At 48.0% G+C, this 23,052-nt stretch overlaps 1 protein-coding gene across 3 annotated transcripts in view; it reads left to right on the top strand.

Moving 5' to 3' along the window:
* SPDYC (speedy/RINGO cell cycle regulator family member C) overlaps window positions 1–16,582 on the top strand; it is a 28,575-nt gene extending 11,993 nt beyond the window's left edge. Inside the window, exons 2-8 of one of the 3 annotated variants that reach the window (XM_021082865.1) lie at window positions 12,631–12,718; window positions 13,580–13,770; window positions 13,986–14,044; window positions 14,695–14,780; window positions 14,875–15,046; window positions 15,130–15,493; window positions 15,661–16,582. In XM_021082865.1, coding sequence (XP_020938524.1) covers window positions 13,623–13,770; window positions 13,986–14,044; window positions 14,695–14,780; window positions 14,875–15,046; window positions 15,130–15,493; window positions 15,661–15,695 — 864 coding nt within the window. In that variant the 5' untranslated portion in view covers window positions 12,631–12,718; window positions 13,580–13,622 and the 3' untranslated portion in view covers window positions 15,696–16,582. Of the gene's footprint in view, window positions 1–12,630; window positions 12,719–13,268; window positions 13,771–13,985; window positions 14,045–14,694; window positions 14,781–14,874; window positions 15,047–15,129 lie in introns of those variants that run through there. The other 2 variants (XM_013994115.2, XM_013994116.2) reach the window with 2 other exon arrangements.

Raw genomic sequence — 23,052 nt, 5'->3', positions numbered from 1 at the left:
GGATCGTTAACCCACTGAGCAAGGGCAGGGACCGAACCTCATGGTTCCTAGTCAGATTCGTTAACCACTGCGCCACGACGGGAACTCCTTCATTCTTTTTTACAGCTGCATAATACTCCATTGTTTGGATATACCAAATGTATTCATCCAACTTCTATGTGTATTATAGTATGTAAAAGTTGTCTCGATTATTTACAATTACAAACAATTCTTCAATAAATAATCTTGTGCATATGCATTTTCATAATGTTGGAGATGTATTTTTAGGGTGAATCGTAGAAGTGGTGTTGCTTGACCAAAAGGTAAGTACATATACAGCTTTGGTAGACATTGCCAAATTTCCCCATGGAAGGCTTGAACCAGTCTGTATTTCCATTGGCAACATATGAGAAAGTCTGTTTCCCCATAGTGTCACTGAGAGAATATGTTAACGTATTATTCAATTTTTGCCAACCTGATAGGTGAGAAATCATATTTCAGTGCAGTTTAGGTCAATACGGTGGTGAGGGTTTGATCCCTGGCCCGGGAACTTCCACACGCCACCAGTGCAGCCAAAAGAAAAAAAAAAGTAAGTTAATCCAAAAAAATTTTCATATATTTGAAGGAGATTTTAATGTCTTTTTTTCTGTGACTTTTCTGTTCATGTCTTTTTTCCAGTTTTTAAACTATGGATTTGGTCCTTTAGGAGTTCCCATTCTGGCTCAGCGGTAATGAACCTGATTAGGATCCATGAGGATGGGGTTTGATCCTTGGCCTGGCTCAGTGGGTTAAGGATCCAGTGTTGCAGTGAGCTGTGGTATAGGTTGAAGATTCGGCTTGGATCCTGCATTGCTGTGGCTGTAGTGTAGGCTGGCAGCAACATCTCTGATTCAACCCCTAGCCGGGGAATGTCCAATGCCATAAGGCCATAAAAAAGACAAAAAAAGAAAAAAAAAGGACTTATACTGAGAATTTTCTCTCCTTGTTTGTTTATTTATTTAGAGGCTGTAGGGAGCTTTTATTTTCTATTTTACATATAATATTTCTATAGCTGGACTGTTTCTTGGTGATCAAATATTATACTGGATAATTTCACTTACAAGTAAAAGGCTCTTCTAAAGGCTTTAAAATAAAGGACATTTATTATTTCGTATAACAAGAAGTTCAGGCAGGTGGAGAACTCTTCTGATAATTAAGGTCCTTGATATCATCAAAGGCCTAGCATTTTCTTATTTTTCTTCTCTGACATTCTCTAGTGTTTCTGCCTTTTTGGGGGGGGAGGCGCTGCCCACAGCATATGGAAAAGTTCCCAGGCCTGGGATCAAACCCAGCTGAATCCTTAGGTGCTAGGCCACCACGGAACTCCTAGTGTTTCTGCTTTTAGTAAGATACTGGCATTAGGGCTAAGATATATATAAGACTGATATATGCATGTCACATATTATATATAATAGTGTATTCTATATTAATGATATAATAAATAATATACTGTACATTATGGATTATATTTTATACATACTTGTATATGTACATGTGTGTATATATATATGCTGTATATAAAATACCTATCAATCCCTATTTTCTTTAATATTTTTATAAAGAGAGGGTGTTGAATTTTGTAGGTCTTTTTCAGCATCTATGAAGATAACCATACAGATTTTTTTCCTTAAGTCTATTAATATGGTCTGTGATATAAATGGATTTCTTAACATTGAACTGGTCTTGGACTTCTGATATAAATTCTACTTGGTCATGGCGGATTGTTTCTTACTGTGGTGTTGGATTATGTTGGCTAATATTTTATTTTATTTCATTTTATTTTATTTTATGTTTTGTCTTTTTGCCTTTTCTAGGGCCGCTCCTGCGGCATATGGAGGTTCCCAGGATAGGGGTCTAATCGGAGCTGTAGCTGCTGGCCTACACCATAGCAACAGTAATTCGGGATCCCAGCTGCGTCTGCAACCTGCACCACAGCTCACGGCAACGCTGCATCCTTAACCCACTGAGCAAGGCCAGGGATCGAACCTGCAACCTCATGGTTCCTAATCAGATTCATTAACCACTGCACCGCAACAGGAACTCCAATAGAGCATTGGTCTTTAAAGATATGGGAAACTTCCCCTGTGAAAACATCCAGGCCCAGTGCTCTTTGGTGAGGGAGTTTTTTGGGGGTTTTTTTTGTGTGTGTGTCTTTTTAGGGCCCCACCCGAGGCACATGGAGGTTCTCAGGCTAGATAGCGGTTGAATTCGAGCTACAGCTGCTGGCTTGCACCACAGCCACAGCAACACCAGGTCTGAGCCTTGTCTGCAACCTGCACTAGAGCTCATGGCAATGCCGGATTCCCCGAGCCACTGAGCGAGGCCAGGGATTGAACCTGCTTCCTCATGGATACCAGTCGGATTCGTTTCCATTGTGCCACAATGGGAACTCCTTGCGAGGGAGTTTTTTATTAACGTTCTCTATTTCTTCTATGGATATTGGTTGGGCTAAGATTTTTAACTCTAATGGGATAAATTTTACTAATCTCTACTTCCTTAGAAATTATTATTTTATTCCAGGCTTTCAAATTTACTTGCAAAGTAACCTCGTAACTTTTCTGTTCTTTAAAAAAAAATGTATTTTAGGAGTTCCTGTCATGGCTCAGCGGAAACGAATCTGACTAGCATCCATGAGGATGCAGTTCAATCCCCGGTCTCGCTCAGTGGGTTAAGGATCCGGTGTTGCTGTGGCCATGGTGTAGGCCGGCAGCTACAGCTTTGATTTGACCCCTAGCCTGGGAAACTGTGCTGTGGGTGTGGCCCTAAAAAAAATTATTTTTAAAAATTATGATAAAATTGGAGTTCCCATTGTGGCTCAGTGGTAAAAACCTGACCAGTATCCATAACGATACAGGTTTGATGCCTGGCCCTGCTCAGTAGGTTAAAGATCTGGCTTTGGGCTTTGCCGTGAGCTGCAGTGTAGGTGGAAGACATGGCTCGGATCAGGTGCTGCCGTGGCCGTGGCCGTGGAGTAGGCCAGTGGCTGCAGCACCGATTTGACCCCTAGCCTGGGAACTTCCATATGTCACACGTAGGTGCAGCCCTAAAAAGAAAAAAAAAAAAAAAAAAAAAGTATGGTAAAATATATACAAGTGTTACCATTTTTAACTTTTTTTCCCCCCTTTTGGCCGGCTCAGGGCTGGGATCGGATCCAAGCCATAGTTGTGATCTTGGCAGCAGCTGTGGCTATGAGGGAAACTTAACCCACTGTGCTGGGATTGAACCCACATCCCAGGGCTCCAGAGACGCTGCTAATCTCATTGTATCACAATGGGAACTCCTAGAATTTTAACCATTTTTAAAAGGTATAATTCAGTGCATTAGGTAGGTTCACCCTGTTCATCCTTCCTCATCCATCCATAAAATGTTTTTCCTCTTGCAAAATTGAAACTCTGGGCCTTCCCACTGTGGTGTAGTGGATTAGTGATCCAGCTTCTCTCTGTGGATGCACTAGTTTGATCCCCGGCCCGGCATAGTGGGCTAAGGATCTGGCATCGCTGCAGCTGCAGCTCTGGCTTGGGTTCACTCCTTGGCCCAGGAACTTCCATATGACTCAAACAACAACAAAACAACAACAAAATAAAAATAAAAACCTGAAACTCTGTACTCATTAAACAATAACTCCCAGAGTTCCTGTCGTGGCTCAGTGGTTAACAAATCCGACTAGGAACCATGAGATTGCGGGTTTGATCCCTGGCCTTGCTCAGTGGGTTAAGGATCTGGCGTTGCCTTGAGCTGTGGTGGAGGTTGCAGATGTGGCTCGGATCCCGTGTTGCTGTGGCTCTTGTGTAGGCCGGCAGCTGCAGCTCCGATTCGACCCCTAGCCTGGGAACCTCCATATGCCACGGCAGCGGCCCTAGAAAAGGCAAAAATACCAAAAAAAAAAAAAAAACTCCCAATTTACCCATTTTCTCAGCCCCCTGCAACTGCCTTTCCACTTTCTGTCTTTGTAAATTTGACTACTTCATGTACCTTTTTTTTTTTTTTTTTGCATTTTAGGGCTGCACTCATGCCATATGGAGGTTCCCAGTCTAGGGGTCCAATTGGAGTTACAGCTGCCGGCCTACACCACAACCACAGCAATGCCAGATCCAAGGCACGTCTTCGACCTACACCACAGCTCATGGCAACGCTGGATCCTTAACCCACTGAGCGAGACCAGGGGTTGAACCTGCAACCTCATGATTCCTAGTCGGATTGTTTCTGATGCACCACAGCAGGAGCTCCAACTACTTCATATACTTTTTAAAAAGTCTTTATTGAGAAATCATTCATATACCATATAATTGACTCCTGTAAAGGGCACAATTGAATGGTTTTGCGACAACAAAGTTGTGCGACCCTCACCACAATCCAATTTCAGGACGCTTCCATGGTGCCAAAAAGAAGTCTACTGGCAGCCACTCCCCATTGCCTGCTGCACCAGCCCCATGCCACCATGGGTCTTCTCTCAGTCTCTGCAGCTTTGTGTGTTCTAGACATTTCACATGAATAAAACCATACATACTGTCTTCTTTCATTTAGAATAATGTTGTCATTCATCCATGCTGTAACACGTACCAGTACGTTCTTTCTTTTTATGACTAATATCCCATTGCATGACTAATACACATTTTGTTTAAGCTGCGTGTTAGTTAACAGATATTCAGCTTGTTTCCACCTTTTGGCTCTTAAAAATCACGCCACTATAAACAATGCATACAAGTTTTTGTGTGAACACTTATCTTCAATTCTCTTGGATACCTAGGGGTGGAATTACGGGATTATAGGATAATTCTATAATTACCTTTTTTGAAGAACCGCCAAACTCTTTTCTGGAGCAGCTGCACCATTGCGCCTTCTCACCAGCTGCGTGCAAGGATTCCAATTTCTCCACATCCTTGCCAACACCTGTTATTATCTGTCTTTTTTATTACAGCCACCCTAGTGGGTCTGAAGTAGTGCCTCTTGGCTTTTTTTTTTTTTTTTAAGGTGCATTTCCTTCATGACTAATGATTTTGAGCATCTTTTCATGTGCTTTTGGCTATTTGTGTGTTCTGTTTGGAGAAATGTCTATTTAGATCTTTTGCCCATTTAAAAAATAGGGCTATTGGAGTTCCCGTCGTGGCTCAGTGGTTAACAAATCTAACTAGGAACCATAAGGTTGAGGGTTTAGTCTCCGGCCTCGCTCAGTGGGTTAAGGATCCGGCGTTGCCATGAGCTGTGGTGTAGGCCGGGGGGCTGCAGTTCCAATTAGACCCCTAGCCTGGGAAGCTCCATATGCCGCAGGTGTGGCCCTAGAAAAGACAAAAAATGAATAAATAAATAATAAAATAAACAATAGGGCTATCATTGCCAGAGTCTTTTAAATATTACATGTACAACTTCCAAATCAGATACATGTTTTGCAAATATTTTCTCCCATTCTGCGTTTTTTTTTTTTTTTAAACTGTGTAGTCTACTTTGCAGCACTAATCTTTTTTTTTTTTTTTTTTTTTTTTTGCTTTTTAGGGCCACGCCAGTGGCATGTGGAGGTTCCCAGGCTGGGGGTCCAATCAGAACTATAGCTACTTGCCTACGCCACAGTCACCGCAACATCAGATCCAAACCGCATCTGCGACCTAAACCACAGCTCATGACAACGCTGTATCCTTGACCCACTGAGCATGGCCAGGGATTGAACCTGTGTTCTCATGGATGCTAGTTAGATTCATTAACCACCGAGCCACTACAGGAACTCCGCACAAAGCTTTTGATTTTTTTTTAAATGGCTTATTTTATTTTATTTTATTTTTATTTTGTCTTTTGTCTCTTTAGGGCCGCACCACAGCATAGGGAGGTTCCCAGGCTAGGGGTCTAATTGGAACTACAGTGGCCGGCCTACACCACAGCTCACAGCAACGCCAGATCCTTAACCCACTGAGCGAGGCCAGAGATCGAACCTGCACCCTCATGGATGCAGATTCATTAACCACTGAGCCAACACGGGAACTCCGCACAAAGCCTTTAATTTTTATGTAGTCCATTTTTTTTTTTCTTTTTCAGCTGTGCCCACATCATATGGAAGTTCCCAGGCCAGGGACTGAATTCAAGTCACAGCTTTGACCTGCACTACAGCTGCAGCAATGCTGGATCCTTAACCCACTGTGCTAGGCTGGGAATTGAACTCACACAGCCTCAGAGACAACACCAGATCCTTAAACTGTTGCACTACAGAGGGAATTCCTATGTAGTCTAATTTATTCATTTTTTTCTTTTGCACTTTTGGTGTCATATTTAACAAACTATTGCCTAACCCAAGGTAGTAAAGATTTACACCCATGTTTTCTTTTTTCTTTCTTTTTTTTTTTTGTTTTTGTTTTTGTTTGTTTGTTTGTTAGGGCCAAACCTGTGGCACTTGGAAGTTCCCAGGCTAGGGGTCAAATTGGAGCTGCAGCTGCCAGCCTATGCCCCTGCCACAGCAATGCAGGATCCAAAACACATCTGCAGCTTTCAGCAATCTAGATGGATCCTTAACCCACTGAATGAGGCTGGGGATCAACCCGCATTTTCATAGAGAGTACATTGGATTCTTTTTTTTTTTTTGTCTTTTTGCCATTTCTTGGGCCGCTCCCGTGGCATATGGAGGTTCCCAGGCTAGGGGTCCAATCGGAGCTGTAGCCACCGGCCTATGCCAGAGCCACAGCAACACGGGATCCAAGCCGCATCTGCAACCTACACCACAGCTCACGGCAACGCCGGATTCTTCACCCACTGAGCAAGGCCAGGGATCAAACCCACAACCTCATGGTTCCTAGTCGGATTCGTTAACCACTGTGCCACGACAGGAACTCCTACATTGGATTCTTAACCCATTGAGCCGCAATGAGAACTCCTATGTGTTTCTTGCTTTGTTTTGTTTTGTATTGTTTTTTGCTTTTCAGGGTTGTACCTGCGGCATATGGAGGTTCCCAGGCTAGGGGTCAAATCAGAGCTACAGCTGCCAGCCTATGCCACAACCACAGCAACGTAGGATCTAAGCCAAGTCTGTGACCTACACTACATCTCACGGCAACGCCAGAGCCTTAACCTACTGAGCAAGGCCAGGGATCGAACCCGCAACCTCATGGTTCCTAGTTGGATTTGTTTTCCACTGTGCCACAATGGGAACTCCCTATGTGTTTTTTTTGAAAAAGGAATTAGAGGAAATGTGTTTAACAAGTTTCCTTTTTTTTTTTCCAGTTGCAATATAGTTGAGGCGTTCTCACTGTGGCTCAGCAGGTTAAGGACCCGGCGTTGTCTCTGTGAGGATATGGGTTTGTCCCTGGCCTTGCCCAGTGGGTTATGGATCCAGCATTACTACCAGCTGTAGTGTAGGTCGCAGGTGCAGCTCCAATTCGACCCTTGGCCTGAGAACTTCCGCATGCCACAGGTGTGGCCATCAAAAGCAAAAAGGAGTTCCCGTGGTGGCTCAGCAACAATGAACCTGCTTAGTATCCATGAGGATTCGGGTTCAATTCCTGGCCTTGATCAGTGGTTTAAGGATCTGGCCTTGCCATGAGCTGTGGTGTAGGTCGCAGACGTGGCTCGGATCCTGTGTTACTATGGCTGTGGTGTAGGCCAGCAGCTACAGCTCTGACTCAACCCCTAGCCTGGGAACTTCCATATGCTGAGGGTGTGGCCCTAAAAAGACAAAAACAAACAAATAAATAAATAAAGTTTTAAAAGACAAAAAGAAAAAAGAACCACAGTGGATGTACAATGTGTCAGGTGCACAGCACTGGAATAGACACGTATTCTTTTTCAAAAAGTTTCTTTCTTATTCACATTCCATGGCCTAAGCAGGATTAGGGCCTGGGAGGGGTTGTGAGGGACCCCAGTAATGTGCTCTTTCTTCATCTGGCTTCTGGCTCCATCGCTGTGTTCTGAAAATTCATCAAGCCACTCAGTTCTTTTTTTTTTTTTTGTCTTTTTAGGGCTGCACCTGTGGCATATAGAGGTTCCCAGGCTAGGGGTCTAATAGGAGCTATAGCTGCCGGCCTATACCACAGCCACAGCAACGCTGGATCCTTAACCCACTGAGCGAGGCCAGGGATCGAACCCGAACCCTCATGGTTTCTTGTTGGATTCGTTTCCGCTGCACCACGATGGGAACTCCCCTTGGGGTTCTCTGGCTTGCAGCTGCATCCATTCAGTCTCTGGCTGCAACTTGGCTTTCCTCACCCGGTGTTCTCTCTGTATGTTTTTTTGTTTGTTTTTGGTCTTTTTGCCTTTTCTAGGGCAGCTCCTGTGGCATATGGAGGTTCCCAGGCTAGGGGTCCAATTGGAGCTGCAGCTGCTGGCCTACGCCACAGCCACAGCCACAGCAACTTGGGATCCGAGCTGCATCTGTGACCTACACCACAGCTCATGGCAATGCCAGATCCTTGACCCACTGAGCAAGGCCAGGGATCGAACCCACAACCTCATGGTTCCTAGTCGGATTCGTTAACTACCGAGCCAAAATAGGAACTCCCAGGTGTTCTCTCTGTGTGCACTTACCTGTCTCAGTGTCTCCTTTCTTCTTCTAAGGACACCGGTCATATTGAATTAGGACTAACCCTAACAGAGTACGGAATATGACCTCATCTTAACCTGATTATACCTCCAAAGACCCAATTTCCAAATAGCATCACATTCACAGGTGGGGGGGGGCCACAGGGAGTGAGTGACGTCAACATATCTTTCTGGGGGAAACAATTTTGCAGTCTCTTATAAAGTTTTGCATACATTTACCACATGGCCTCTTCTTGGCATTTACCCTAGAGAAATAAATACATGTCTGTGTAAAAACCTGTAGGCACATGTTCGCAGCAGCTTTATTTGTAATAGCCCATACAGGAAACAACCCATTCCATATGATGGAATATTACCTGGTAATAAAAATACTTGGTCATGGAGTTCCTGTCGTGGCACAGTGGTTAACGAATCCGACTAGGAACCACGAGGTTTCAGGTTTGATGCCTGGCCTTGCTCAGTGGGTGAAGGATCTGGCATTGCCGTGAGCTGTGGTGTAGGTTGCAGACATGGCTTGGATCTGGCGTTGCTGTGGCTGTGGTGTAGGCCAGCAGCTACAGCTCCGATTAGACCCCTAGCCTGGGAACCTCCCATATGCCGCGGAAGTGGCCCTAGAAAAGGCAAAAAGACAAAACAAACAAACAAACTTGGTCATAAAAAGTAATAAACTACTGGGAGTTCCCGTTGTGGCACAGCGGAAACAAATCTGACTAGTAACCATGAGGTTTTGGGTTCGATCCCTGGTCTTGCTCAGCGGGTTAAGGATCTGGTGTTGCTGTGAGCTGTGGTGTAGTTCAAAGACGTGGCTCAGATTTGACCCCTAGCCTGGGAACGTCCATGTGCCGTGGGTGTGGCCTTAAAAAGAAGAAAAAAAATGAGTACTTGTAAAAAGTGGTGAAATCTGAGAAAGTTCTGTAGTTTTGTTGTACCAACGTCAACTCCCAGGTTCTAACTGTTCTCTGGTTGTGTAAGGTGTTACCAGTGGGGAAGCTAGGCGGAAGGGACCCAGACATTTTCCTTACTTTTTAAGCAACATCGGTGCATCTAAATACTTTGAAAATAAAAAGGTTTTTAAAATGTCCTCAGGAGTTCTGCTGTGGTGCCGTGGGTTAAGGATCCACTGTTGCAGCAGCCGCATAGGTTACAACTGTGGCTCAGATCTGTTCCTGGCCTGGGAACTCCAGATGCCAGGAGGCGGCCAAAAAAAAAAAAAAAAAAAAAAATCCATGTGGCATGTCAGATGCCCAAGGCTGGCACTGAAAAAAAGGAGCCGGAAGCCCACGCAGGGTTAAGGCAATTCACGCACTCACAGGCTTTTCTGTACCCCCCTGCCTGGTCTCTAGCCTTAGGTCTCGTGGGAAGAGATCGGAAACACCGCTGGTCTAGGGGTTCAGTCCCAGTTTCACTGTCAGGCTCTGGCCCGAAACAGGGCTGGACCAGACCGCCTGTGCACCAGCGTGGGGCCTGGGTCGGGCAGCTGGATGGAAACGGGGCTCTCCACTCCCTAGCGGTGCAGCCGGCAGGAAGCTGCTTCACCTCTCAGACATCAATCCAAACTCTGTGTTTGACTTGTCGTTTCCACTTGTAGAGGGAGGCTACTCATCACACCACTTCTCTGGGTGGTTGTGGGGAGCATGCAAGCGGATTTGATGGGCACCTCTTTAGGAACAGGTTTAGGGGCCTTGCTGCCAAGGCTGCTGGTCCCCAGCTTCCTCTCTGGGGAACAAGAGGGAAACCACACGCTCACAACAGGGTGGCCTGATGGAGACACATGGTCAGAGAAGGCCAGCCAGGGAGGGAACATGGCCACAGAGAGACCACGAAACCCCAAGAGACTTAGAGACAGAGAGAAAGGAAAGACTCAGATGAGAGAGGCCCAGAGACTGGGAGCATGAGGGACACAGAAGAGGAGGGGCAACCCTCGGGAGTGAATACCCACACTGGCAGCAGCCAGGGTCAAAGCCCGAGCTGGGAGCAAAGCAGAGATGGGTTCTGGATGTCCAGCCTGGGAAGAGCAACTGTGTGTAGAAGAAGCCTCCATCTGGAGCCTGGGAGCCTGGGCTCCACACCTGGTCTTGTGCTCACCACCCACTCTGCCCAGCCCACGCTACCTTCGTCTTTCATTTAAATCCCAAGGGGCTGGGCCCTGAGGCTCAATTTCCCATCTGCAAAATGGGGAGTTCCTGTCACGGCTCAGCAGAAATGAATCTGACCGGCATCCATGAGGATGCAGGTTTGATCCCTGGCCTTGCTCAGTGGGTTAAGGATCCAGCATTGCCGTGAGCTGTGGTGTAGGTCACAGACACGGCTCGGATCTGGCGTTGCTATGTCTGTGGCATAAGCCAGTGGCTGCAGCTCCAATTTGACCCCTAAAAAAAAAAAGGTGTGGCCCTAAAAAAAAAAAAAGGGGGCCACATGCACCTTGTGTTGGTCATGTGGGCTGAGACCACATCTGCTGTCACAGGGCCCCAAGATATTTGTACACCCGTGTTCACAGAAGCGTGATTCACAACAGCCAAGACACGGAAACAACCTAACTATCCACTGATGGATGAATGGATAAGAAAAATACAAACATAGATATAATACATAAATACACAGAACATATTTTATGTAGATACATAACGTAAATAGATAGGCTGGAATATTATTCAGCCTTAAAAAGGACAGAAATTCTGACACATGCCACAGCATCGAGGAACCCTGAGGACATTATGCTAAGTGAAATAAGCCAGGCACAAAAAGACAAACACTCTGTGATCCACTTACATAAAGGAGCTAGAGTCGTCAAATTCATAGAGATAGAAAGGAGAATGGCAATTGCCAGGGACTGGGGGAGAAGCTATTGTTTAGTGAGTACTTAAAAATATTGCTGTGTGGGAGTTCCCATCCTGGCTCAGTGGTTAACAAACTCGAGACTAGCATCCATGAGGACTCGGGTTCTATCCCTGGCCTTGCTCAGTGGGTTAAGGATCCGGCATTGTCATGAGCTGTGGTGTAGGCCGGTGGCTACATCTCTGTTGGACCCCAACCCCGGGAACCTCCATATGCCACGGGCGTGGCCCGAAAAAGACAAAAGAGAAAAAAACAAACAAACAAAAATATTGCTGAGGTCCGGAAACTTTTGCATTCCACGGGTACAGCCAAAAACATAAAATAAATGTTCACTCTGTACATTTTACGTTATGTGTATTTTATCACCCTAAAAAAAGTGGGGAGGGGGTCACCGTTCACATGTGGAAAAGTAGTGCAGTTGCTGACTGTCCTCTATAACTGTAAAGAGTAACTGAGCCAGTGAATATTAAAAGGCTTAAGCTAGGTAGGAGACAAAAAAACAAAAACAAAAACAAAAAAGGAGTTCCCGTAGTGGCGCAGTAGAAACGAATCCGACTAGGAACCATGAGGTTGTGGGTTTGATCCCTGGCCTTGCTCAGTGGGTGAAGGACCCGGCTTTGCCGTGAACTGTGGTGTAGGTTGCAGACGCGGCTCGGATCCCGCGTTGCTGTGGCTCTGGTGTAGGCCAGCGGCTACAGCTCCGATTAGACTCCTAGCCTGGGAACCCCCATCTGCCACGGGAAGCGGCCCAAGATATGGCAAAAGGACAAATAAATAAATAAATAAATAGATAAAATAAAATAAAAAGGCTTATGATAGGGCTGGGCCGGCGGGCTGGAGGGGGTGGAAGCTGGGGGAGGAGGGTGGGGGAGTGGGGAGGTGGGGGGTTGGGGTGGTCCTTGGGCATCCCAGCCAGGACCAGAAGCAGATTTCCTTCCCCACCTGGAGCCACTGGCAGGGCTCCCCAAACACCTAAGGACCTTGGAGAGCAGATGCGGCCCCTACGAGTCCTTATGCAGACAGTTTTCACTCTGGCTCCCAGGTTTGGGGATTCCTGGATCTGAAACAGACACCACCAGTGACCCTTCCCCAGCAAGACACAATCACTGAGTTGTAACTTATTCATCAGCCACTGCCTACAGCCCTGGGTCGGTCCTCCTTCCCTGCCCGCACCTTGGCTCTGAATTTGTAAAGAGAAGAGAGGGGCCCCTGCCTCCTTTCGGGCCTTGGGGTCCAGCTGGCCTGCCTTCACCCCTCTTGTAGGTGATGAGACTATGGAGAAGCTTTTACCTTGCGGAGCTGCAGCTGGGAAGCAAGCGGTGGAGACTAACTGGATTTACTCCTAGTAGAGGTGGGTGGTGATGGCGAGAAGCCCCACCCTTTCCCAAGAAGGCGCCTGATTGGTGGAGCGCTCCGGGGGCGGGGCAGCTCTAGGGCTATATAAATACACTCGCTGGGTTGGGACGCAACGCTGTAGGTAACTCCTGAGCTCAGGTAAGGCAAGCTGGGCTGCTTGTGGGAACTTAGATGGAGCGCGCCCCCCACCCCGGTTGACCAAGGGGTGGAGGAGGGGACCGTCCTCTGAGTTCCATAGTTGGCATCTCTCTCTTCGTAGCTCAAAATGTTTTCCGTGGCCCTACCTCAACTTGCCCTCAACCCCAGTATTTGCTTAATAACGTTCCTCTCTCAAGGCCTCAATTTTCCCTCTGCGAAGTCAAGAGGTTGGTAGTTCTTTGGCGGCTGAGGCTTTGGAGCCGGGGAGAGGGCGCCTCCTTGTGAGTTGGGAGGCAAAAGAAGCTGTTACTCCTTGGCTTTGGGGCTCAGACAGGCTCCGCCTTGAAGTGGCCCTAAGACCTCCATGCTTCAGCTTCTGTGTTTGCAAAATGAGTCTACCTGCCAGGATGAAATAAGATAATGTCATTAAAGCATTTAACACAGCTCCAGGCACTTAGGCCGGGCTTGTTGCTGCTGTTGTTACTCTTTGGGCTGGTCTGGGGTACCAGGAAGCGGGGGGGGGACAGTCTGCTGCAGCCTCCAGGAATTCTGCTTTTCTGACCTCCCCCATCTCACTTCCCTTCTGCTCTGAACCCCCAGTCCTCTGTGCCCGTCCCTCCACTTTCTGGAGGCCCTCTGTCAGGCCAGCCACACTGATGCTCTTGACTGGTGAGGGGCAATAGGGTAGGTGCTACGTCCTGGGGTGCTTTCTCTACAGGTCACTCTGCCTCCCCCCACCTCCCCACTCCCCGACTCATGAGATGAGTGACGCCCAAGATCCTGCCACAGTCCCTGTCCCTGCGGTTGGCACCCAGGTGAAGCTGAGGGGCCGGAGCAGTCAAGATGAGGGCAGAGAGTCTTTCCATTTCCACCAGCACCAGCAACTCCAGGCCTTCCTCAGCCTTCTGGGTGAGTCCACTTGGGGGCCAGCGGCGAAGGGGTGGTGGGGACCGAGGGTGAACAGTCTCTGTCCCTTCCCTTCTCAGCCGTGACCTGGTTTGGCAGGTGGAGGGATGGTGTCAGGTCGGAAAGTGGAGGCTTGGGCTTTGCCACTTCTGATGCCACTCTTGTCCTGTTGGGGGTGGATGGCAACCCCCAGCCACTTTCCTCTTCTCTACCCCCAGAGCACAGTTACCTCCAGGATTTCCTCTCCAAAGATCCCTGTTTCCAGATTTCAGATAAGGTGAGAGGCCACAGGGCGGGTAGAGGCCAGGCGTCCTTGGGGGAAGCTGGAATCAGTGGGGCTTGAGTGCTGCTAATTCATTGGATCCCCTGGTCTGGAGGGGGAGCGCCTCCCTTTTAAACCCTTGTCTTTACAGGCTCCTTCCCACCATTTAACCTGGATTTTCTCTCCCCCCCTCCCCAGAACTCCCTTGGGTGCAGACAGGCCTGGCACACCCCCACCCCCAGGGCCTAACTCTAACTCTTCCCATTTCCTTCTTTCTTTCTTTTTTTTTTGAATTTCTCTTCTATAGTTTTGCCAGTTTTCCAATTAAGCTTCAAACTGACCCCAACCTATGTGCCCAGCAGAAAATTATTACCCTTTTATGTTGTCTTTGTTTTTGTCTTTTCCAGGGCTGCACCCGAGGCATATGGAGGTTCCCAGGCTAGGGGTCTAATCGGAGCTACAGCTGCCGGCCTGCGCCAGAGGCCACAGCAATGCCAGATCCAAGCTGCGTCTGCGACCTACACCACAGCTTACGACAATGCTGGATCCTTAACCCATTGAGCAAGGCCAGGGATCGAACCCGCAACCTCATGGTTCCTAGTCGGATTGGTTAACCACTGAGCCACAAAGGGAACTCCTAACTCTCCCCATTTCTGCATCTGCAGTATCTCCTGGCCATGGTGCTGGTCTACTTCCGACGTGCCAACCTGAAGCTCAGCGAGTACACCCTCAGCAATCTGTTCCTGGCACTGTGAGTGGCCTGGGCACCAGGTGGGGTCATTCACCCAGAATTTGTAGGGTGGGGCAGAACAGATGCTTACGGCCTCTGTTCACACTGCGGCCAGGTACCTTGCAAATGACATGGAAGAAGACCTGGAGGACCCCAAATGTGTGATTTTTCCCTGGGCCCTGGGCCGAGATTGGCATCATCGAGTGTCATACTTCCTGCAGCAAAGGACCAAGCTGTGGGCACGCATGGGCTTCAGGGCCTTTGTGAGCCGCCAGAGCTGCGAGGAGGTGAGGCCCTGCCAGCATCCTGGGGTGGGGCAAAGAGGCTGGACCTCCCCCCTCCCATTTACCATCCATTCTTCTCATGCCAGGTCATGACCAAGGAGCCAACCCACTGGGCCTGGACACGGGAGCGGCGCCCCCACCACGGCAGGGCTCAAAGGAGCTACCCGAAGGCCCAGATCCCCCTCCCCCGGGGCCCAGGCCTCTCACCACCCCACTGTCCCCTCTGTGGCGTGCCTCCTCAATGCAGCCACTGCTGCCACCCCCCCCACCACTGCTGCCACCAGTCCCGCCCCTTGCCTGTCTCATCCAAATGCCCTTCCCCAAACCCTGGGCAGCGCCGCCCTCCCTTCCAAGCTAGCGTCTCAGTGGCTGAAGACCAATGGGGCGGGGGCTTCCTCATTGTCCTGCCCACCCAGCTGCGACTGGAGCCAGGCACCTACACCCTCCGCAGTGAGCTGGGGCTGGGAGCTGGGAGGCAGGTGTGGGGCCCAACAGAATGGGAAGGAGGGACATGGGGCCCGGGGTCCAGCAGGCCTGGGCACGTGACCCAGCTCTGCCACCTCCTAGCATGTGAGCTTGGCAAGCGTCCTCTGAGCCTCTGCCCTTCTCCCCCCCAGTCCTCTCAAAGCCGCTGCTGTGCCCTCGGCGCTGACACTCCAAGGGTGAAGAACAGCCTGCTGACCTGATGTTCTACTGGCCGTGGCCCCGCGCCCCAGCCTCCTCCAGTCTTCTTGGCCTCAGGCTGGCAGGACTGCCCATGCTCCGCGGCCCTCTCCTCCCAACCTGCCACCTGTACCCACTGTGACCTGGCTCCTCTAATAAACTCATGTCCACAGGACACCAGCTGTGCTTAGGCTCAGGCCCTGGTCTGGGTCCTCAGCCCAGGGTGGGCATAGGGAGTTATGGGGAGAGGGGGTCTACCAGGTTCAGCTACCCGTGGTTGAGACCCATGAACACAGGCCCTGTGAGAGCTCTTCCCCTCCCACTGGTGACCAGTCATTCTGAGCCTCCATCTCCCTCTTTAATACCCATGTGGATGCTGGATTCACACAGTGTAGATGGCACAAAATGAGATGAGGTATACGCAGAAGAGGGCCTGGAGCCTGCTGGACCAAAAAACCTCACAAGGAGAATGGCTCCACAGTCAGTCTAGAAAAGCCTGCAGGGCCAGGTCTATTTAGGAAGAACCTTAGTGCTTGCTCTGGGCTACAATCAAATATGATGGGATTATTATAATACCAAGTCCCCCACCCCAAGTAAGTAGTTCATTAACCAGGGAGCAGGAAGACCTCCAGAAGAGCTGGCATTTGCATTGGGCCTTGAACAAGGTCAAGAGTGCCCATGCTGGGGTGGCAGAGATGAGGCACAGGATTCTTGAAAGGCAGTCTGGAGTGGTGATTAAAACTTAGTCTCTGGTTGGAGTTCCCATCGTGGCTCAGCGGAAACAAATCTGACTAGCATCCATGAGGACACGGGTTCGTGCCCTGGCCTCGTTCAGTGAGTTAAGGATCTGGTGTTGCCGTGAGCTGTGGCTCAGATCCTGAGTTGATGTGGCTGTGGCATAAGCCAGTGGCTACAGTTCAGACTCGACCCCTAGTCTGGGAACCTCCATATGCCGCAGGTGTGGCCCTAAAAAGATGTGGAAAAAAAAAGAAAAAGACTTAGTCTCTGGTGCCAGACAGCTGATATTCAAAGTTCAGGTTTCTGTGAGACTTTTAGCTGTCACTTAATCTCCTCTACAGGGATGGCTTTATCAGTCCAATGGGGATTACACTAAAAGGGAGGTCGGAGGTTTGAATGAGCTAATCCTTGGAGGGTGTAGAACTACTCGACTCAGGAATAGAGCTCAGATGTGGGTGTTACCGGTAGTAGAGGAAAGGCTGCCCAGAGAAAGGCTAGAGGGGCGGGTTTGTATGGGGAGTGGCCACAACTGAAGACGAGAGGTCGAAAGGGTCAGGTAGCCCCGGCGTCTGGACAGTGATTCCCCTGCCTGCTCCCCAGAACCACGGAAGTAAAGCCTAGAGATTGCACACCTTAGAGGCCAAGGCAAGGACTGTAAAGTGTTTTTAAGAGCTTTTCAAATAGGTAATCTATTCACGTGTATATTGTGAATTTTGTACGAGGAGTCCCCTCCTACTCCTGACTCCCGGCCACCCGGTTCCCCTCCCTAGAAGCAACGCAAGTACTAACTTATGTCCTTCCAGAAAGAGAATCTAAACCGACATAACTGAATGTGTAACAATAAAAAAGACATATACATATACTTATATATATTTGGTCTTTGTCCCTGGTTCCTGGCACGGAGTTCCCAAAACCCTTGGAATTTCCGGAGGTCTAGGAGTGTCTTCTGTTATTCATAATGAGCGCCTCGGGATCTCAGAGTTTATGCTAATGAGGCCACTCAGGGTGGGGGCTGTCACCCGGAAAACTGATCCAGGAGCTGGGAACTTTAAGCTTCCCCACTTCCTCCAGGAGGGGTGGGGCAGGGATCTTTGGAGTTTTAGAGGGCGATTTTGGGGAGCTCTGCACCCCTCCCCCCAGGCCCTGCCCCAAGAATCTCTTCCATTTGATTGCTCCTGAGTTGTAGCCTTTACAATAAAATGGAAACAGTAAGTAAAGAGCTTTCCTGTGTTCTGAAGTCTAATACTGAATTGTCAAGCCTGAGAAGGGGGTGGAGGGCACCTCCAAATTTGTACTTGGGTTAGACAAGAGTGTGGGTCACTTGGCATTTTTTTTTTTTTTCTTTTCTGGCTGCCCCATGGCATATGGAATGCCCAGGCTAAAGGTGGAATTGGAGCTGTAGCCATTGCCCTACACCACAGCCACAGCAATGCCAGATCCCTAACCCACTGAGCAAGGCCAGGAATCAAACCCAAGTCCTCATGGATCTTAGTCGGGTTTGTTCACCGCTGAGCCACGACGGAACTCCTAAAATGCACATTTTTGTTTTGACACGTATACCCCTGTAAAACCATTATTATGATTAAGATAATGAACAAATCCATCACCCCCCAAAGTCTCCTCAAGCCCCTTTGTCATCCCTCCCCTCCTTCCCACCTGCCAGCCCACCCCAGGCAATCACTGATTTGCTTTCTGACACTAAATTGCTGTCCTTTTCCTAGATGTCCATAGAAATGGAATTAAAAGAATGTACTTCTGTCTGGCTTTTTACACTCAGAATAATTATTCTGCGCTCCATCTGCAATTTTCCTTCTTATTGCTGAGAAGTATTCTATCACGCATGTGCGCACGCACGCACATGAGCACACCCCATAATTTGCTTATCAATTCACAATTTGTTAACGAACATTTGATTGTTTCTAGTTTTGGTTGTTACAATGAAAACTGCTATGAATCCGTATACACAGGTCTTTGTGTGGATATATGCTTTTATTTCCCTTGAGTAAATGCCTAAAAGTGAAACAGCTGGGTCATATGATAGGTGTATATTTACTTTTCTATTTTTAAGATAGACTTTTTTTCCCCCCTGTCTTTTTAGGGCTGCACCTGCAGCATATGGAGGTTCCCAAGCTAGGGGTCGAATCGGAACTGCAGCTGGTGGCCTACGCCACAGCCACAGCCACAGCCACAGCCACTTGGGTTCTGAGCCCTGTCTGCGACCTGCACCACAGCTCACAGCAACGCGGGATCCTTCATCCACTGAGCAAGGCCAGGGATCGAACCCGCAACCTCGTGGTTCCTAGTCCGATTCATTAACCACTGAGCCACAATGGGAACTCCCAAGATAGACTGTTTTTTAGGGCAGTTTTAGGTTTACAAAAAAATTGCTCAGAGAGGGTAGAGACTTTCCGTATCCTGTCTGCCGGCACACACTTTTTTCGCGACATCTTGCATTAGTGTAGTATATTTGTTACCACTGATGAACCAATATTGATACATTATTATTAACTAAAGTCCATGGTTTGTATTAGGATTCACTCTCAGCCTTGTGCATTCTATGGGTTCTGACAAATACATAATTATCATATATCCACTATTATAGTGTCACACAGAATAACTTCACTGCCCTAAAAAGGCTCTTTGCTCACTTCCTCCGCCTTTCCTGAAAACTTGGCCATCACTGACCTTTTTACTGTTTTTAGTTTTTCCTTTTCCAGAACATCATAGAGCTGGAATCATACAATATATGGTATTCTCATACTGGCTTCTTTTTGCATTTAAGTTTCTGACATCATTCTGTAGCTTGACAGTTTATTTCTATTTATTGCTGAATATATGTTTAACTTTTTAAATTTTTAAAAATTTTTTTTTTTTGTCTTGTCTTTCTAGAGCCACACCTGTGGCATATGGAGGTTCCCAGGCTAGGGGTCCAATCGGAGCTGTAGCCACTGGCCTATGCCACAGCCACAGCAAAGCCAGATCCGAGCCGCATCTGCGACCTACACCACAGCTCACGGCAACACTGGATCCATGACCCACTGGGAGAGGCCAGGGATTGAACCTGTGTCCTCATGGATACTAGTCGGGTTCGTTAACCACTGAGCCATGACAAGAACTCCTATGTTTAAGTTTTAAAGAAACCTACCAAGGAGTTCCCCTCAGGCTCAGCAGTAATGAACCCGAGTGGTATGGTTTGATCCCTGGCCTCACTTAGTGGGTTAAGTATCCAGCGTTGCCATGAACTATGGTGTAGGCTGTAGACATGGCTTGGATCCCACGTTGCTGTGGCTGTGGTATAGGCTGGCAGCTGCAGCTCTGATTCAACCTTTAGCCTGGGAACCTCCATATGTTGTGGGTGCGGTGCTAAAAAGAAAAGAAAAAAAAAAGCACTAAAGAAAACTGCCAAACTATTTAACAGTTTGGTGGTATTCAGAATTCCCTCCAGCAGCCTATGAGAGTTCTAGCTCCTCTACATCCTTGTCAACACTTGGCATGTTCAGTCTTTTTAATTTTAGCTATTTTGGTTTATAATGGTGGTCCTTGTACTTATTTTAACTTGCATTTCCCCGGTGAATAATGTACCGAGCATTTTTTTCATGTGCTCATTTGCCATCCATATATCTTCTTGGGAAATGTCTATTCAAAGCTTTCACCCATTTTTATGGGATTTTTTTAAGTTGTGAAACTTCTTTACATATTCTTTTTTTTTTTTTTCTTTTTACAGCCCCATCTGCAGCATATGGAAGTTACCAGGCGAGGGGCTGCTTTGGAGCTGCAGCTGCCAGCCTACGCCACAGGCACAGCAATGCTGGATCTGAGCTGCATCAGTGACATACACCGCAGTCTGTGGCAACGGTGGATCTTTAACCCACTGAGCAAGGCCAGGGATCAAATATGCATCCTCATGGATACTATAGTGGGTTCCTAATCCACTGAGCCACAACAGGAACTCCTATATATTCTAAATATAGTTCTTCATCAGATATATTTTTTGCAATTACTTCCTCCTAGTCTATGGCTTTTCTTTTTATTTTCATAATAGTAATTTGTGTGTGTGTGTGTGCGTGTGTGTATGTGTCTTTTTGCTATTTCTTGGGCCACTCCCGCGGCATATGGAGGTTCCCAGGCTAGGGGTCGAATCCGAGCTGTAGCCACCAGCCTACGCCAGAGCCACAGCAACTCGGGATCCGAGCCGAGTCTGCAACCTACACCACAGCTCATGGCAATGCCAGATCGTTAACCCACTGAGCAAGGGCAGGGACCGAACCCGCAACCTCATGGTTCCTAGTCGGATTCGTTAACCACTGCGCCACGACGGGAACTCCCATAATAGTAACTTTTGAAAAACTAAGGGGTTTTGTTTTTGTTTTTGTTTTGGCCAAGCCTGAAGCATGCAGAAATTCAGGGCTAGGAATCAAACTTGAGCCACAGCAGCGACAATGCTGCATCCTTAGCCAGCTGGGCCACCAGAGAACTCGAAGAACTAAGTATTTTGATAAAGTTCAATTTGATTTTTTTCTCTTATTGTTTGGGCTTCTTGTGTCATATTTTAAGAAATCTTTGCCAAATCCAAGATGGATAAGATTTTTCTTATGCTTTTTTCTAGATATATTCTGGTTCTTGGGTTTATATTAGGGGAGTTCCCACTGTGGTACAGTGGGTAAGATCCAGTGTTGTCTCTGAGATGGCGCAGGGTTAAGGATCCTGCATTGCTGCAGCTGTGGCACAGGTCACAGCTATGGCTTGGATTCGGCCCCCGGCCAGGGAACTTCCATATGCCATGGGTGCAGCCAAAAAAAATAATAAAATAATAACAACAACAACAACAATAATAAGGTTTACAGTTTAAGTTAAACTTTAATATGATGTATCCTAAATAGTTATCAAATCCAGGTACTTTTCTCTTGCACCTACCCCCTCACTAGTGTGAGCCACCTCCTCAGACATCCTTCTCCTTCATTTGTACAAATCTGAGCAGGCTTCTACTCAAGTAGAACAAAATCCAAACTCCCATGTGCCCCCCCCCCCAAGCCCTGCCACAACTCTTGTCTCCCTCCTTCTCTCTGCTCAAGCAACACTAAAAATATTTCTATTCTTCCATAAGCCAAGGCAATCAGTTCCCCTAGGGCTCCAGTTATGGGCCTTCATACCAATTCTTTCCAGTTGATCATGGGTATAAGAGTTGCATCAATGTCTGCCTGCTTCAGAGGGAGCCAAGGCCATGGGTCTTTACCATCTTATGCCCAGGTGAGCATGGAGCCCTGCACATACAGGAGGTGGTCAATGCTCATTTGGTGAATGAGTCAACACACAGCCAGCAAGAGTGACAGTCTTATGAAAGTAATTCTGAGGACCGGCACACAGGTTGAGCCAGAGTGCTTTGAGGGGGTGGGCAGCCTTTACTTCCTGTCTGGAGCACCTGTCCTCTCCCAGGCCCCTGCTCCCTGCGATCCAGTCACAAGGAACACTTGCAGTTCTCCTTATTGGCCTATGTTCCCTCTGCCCCTGGACCTTTGCAAATGCTGTTCTTTCAGCTAGGAACTTCCTTTCCAGCACCTCACTGCCTAGGTAACTCACTGCCTAGGTAACTCCTATGTTTCCTTCACGATTCACCTTCCTTAATCCCCAAAGCTGAACCAGGAGAGCAGCCTCCTCTGGCAGGAGCTGGTCTGTGTTAATCATGGATCTCTGCTATGCAAAGACCTGTCAGAAGGGTTTAGTCAAGACCAGACACATAAATGCCAAGTGGTGAAGAGCAGAGAGCCCAGGGTTCCAGCCCTGACTTACCAGTTGAAGGAGCTCAGCAAGTCACACCTTCTTTAGGCCTCAGTTTTCCTCATCTGTAAACTGGGAATAAGAATGGAGTCAGATGGGGAGTTCCCATCGTGGCTCAGTGGTTAATGAATCCGACTAGGAACCATGAGGCTGGCCTTGTTCAGTGGGTTAAGGATCCAGCTTTGCCGTGAGCTGTGGTGTAGATTGCAGACGCGGCTCCAATCCCGCATTGCTATGGCTCTAGCGGAGGCCAGTAGGTACAGCTCCGATTAGACCCCTAGCCTGGAAACCTCCATATGCCATGGGAGCGGCTCTAGAAAAGCCAAAAAGACAAAAAAAAAAAAAAAAAAAAGAATGGAGTCAAATCAGATCAGTGGCTCTTAACCGTCTTGGGGTCACGGCCCTAAAATCCTACAAAGGCTATGCAATGTGTCCCCAACAAAATGCTTGTGTGTACATCATATTAAAACTGCGATCTGGGGAGTTCCCGTCGTGGCGCAGTGGTTAACCAATCCGACTAGGAACCTTGAGGTTGCGGGTTCGGTCCCTGCCCTTGCTCAGTGGGTTAACGATCTGGCGTTGCCATGAGCTGTGGTGTAGGTTGCAGATGCGGCTCGGATCCCGCGTTGCTGTGGCTCTGGCGTAGGCCGGTGGCTACAGCTCTGATTCAACCCCTAGCCTGGGAACCTCCATATGCCGCGGGAGCGGCCCAAGAAATAGCAACAATAACAACAACAACAAAGACAAAAGACAAAAAAAAAAAAAAAAACAAAACAAACTGCGATCTGCTGGGCTGGGCCCCCCAGGTCAGGCAAAAGCCCTGAGCAGGGGAC

The sequence above is a fragment of the Sus scrofa genome, chromosome 2, assembly GCF_000003025.6.
Source record: "Sus scrofa isolate TJ Tabasco breed Duroc chromosome 2, Sscrofa11.1, whole genome shotgun sequence".
Taxonomy (NCBI): Eukaryota; Metazoa; Chordata; class Mammalia; order Artiodactyla; family Suidae; genus Sus; species Sus scrofa.
This window is presented reverse-complemented; position numbering and strand designations above follow the sequence as displayed.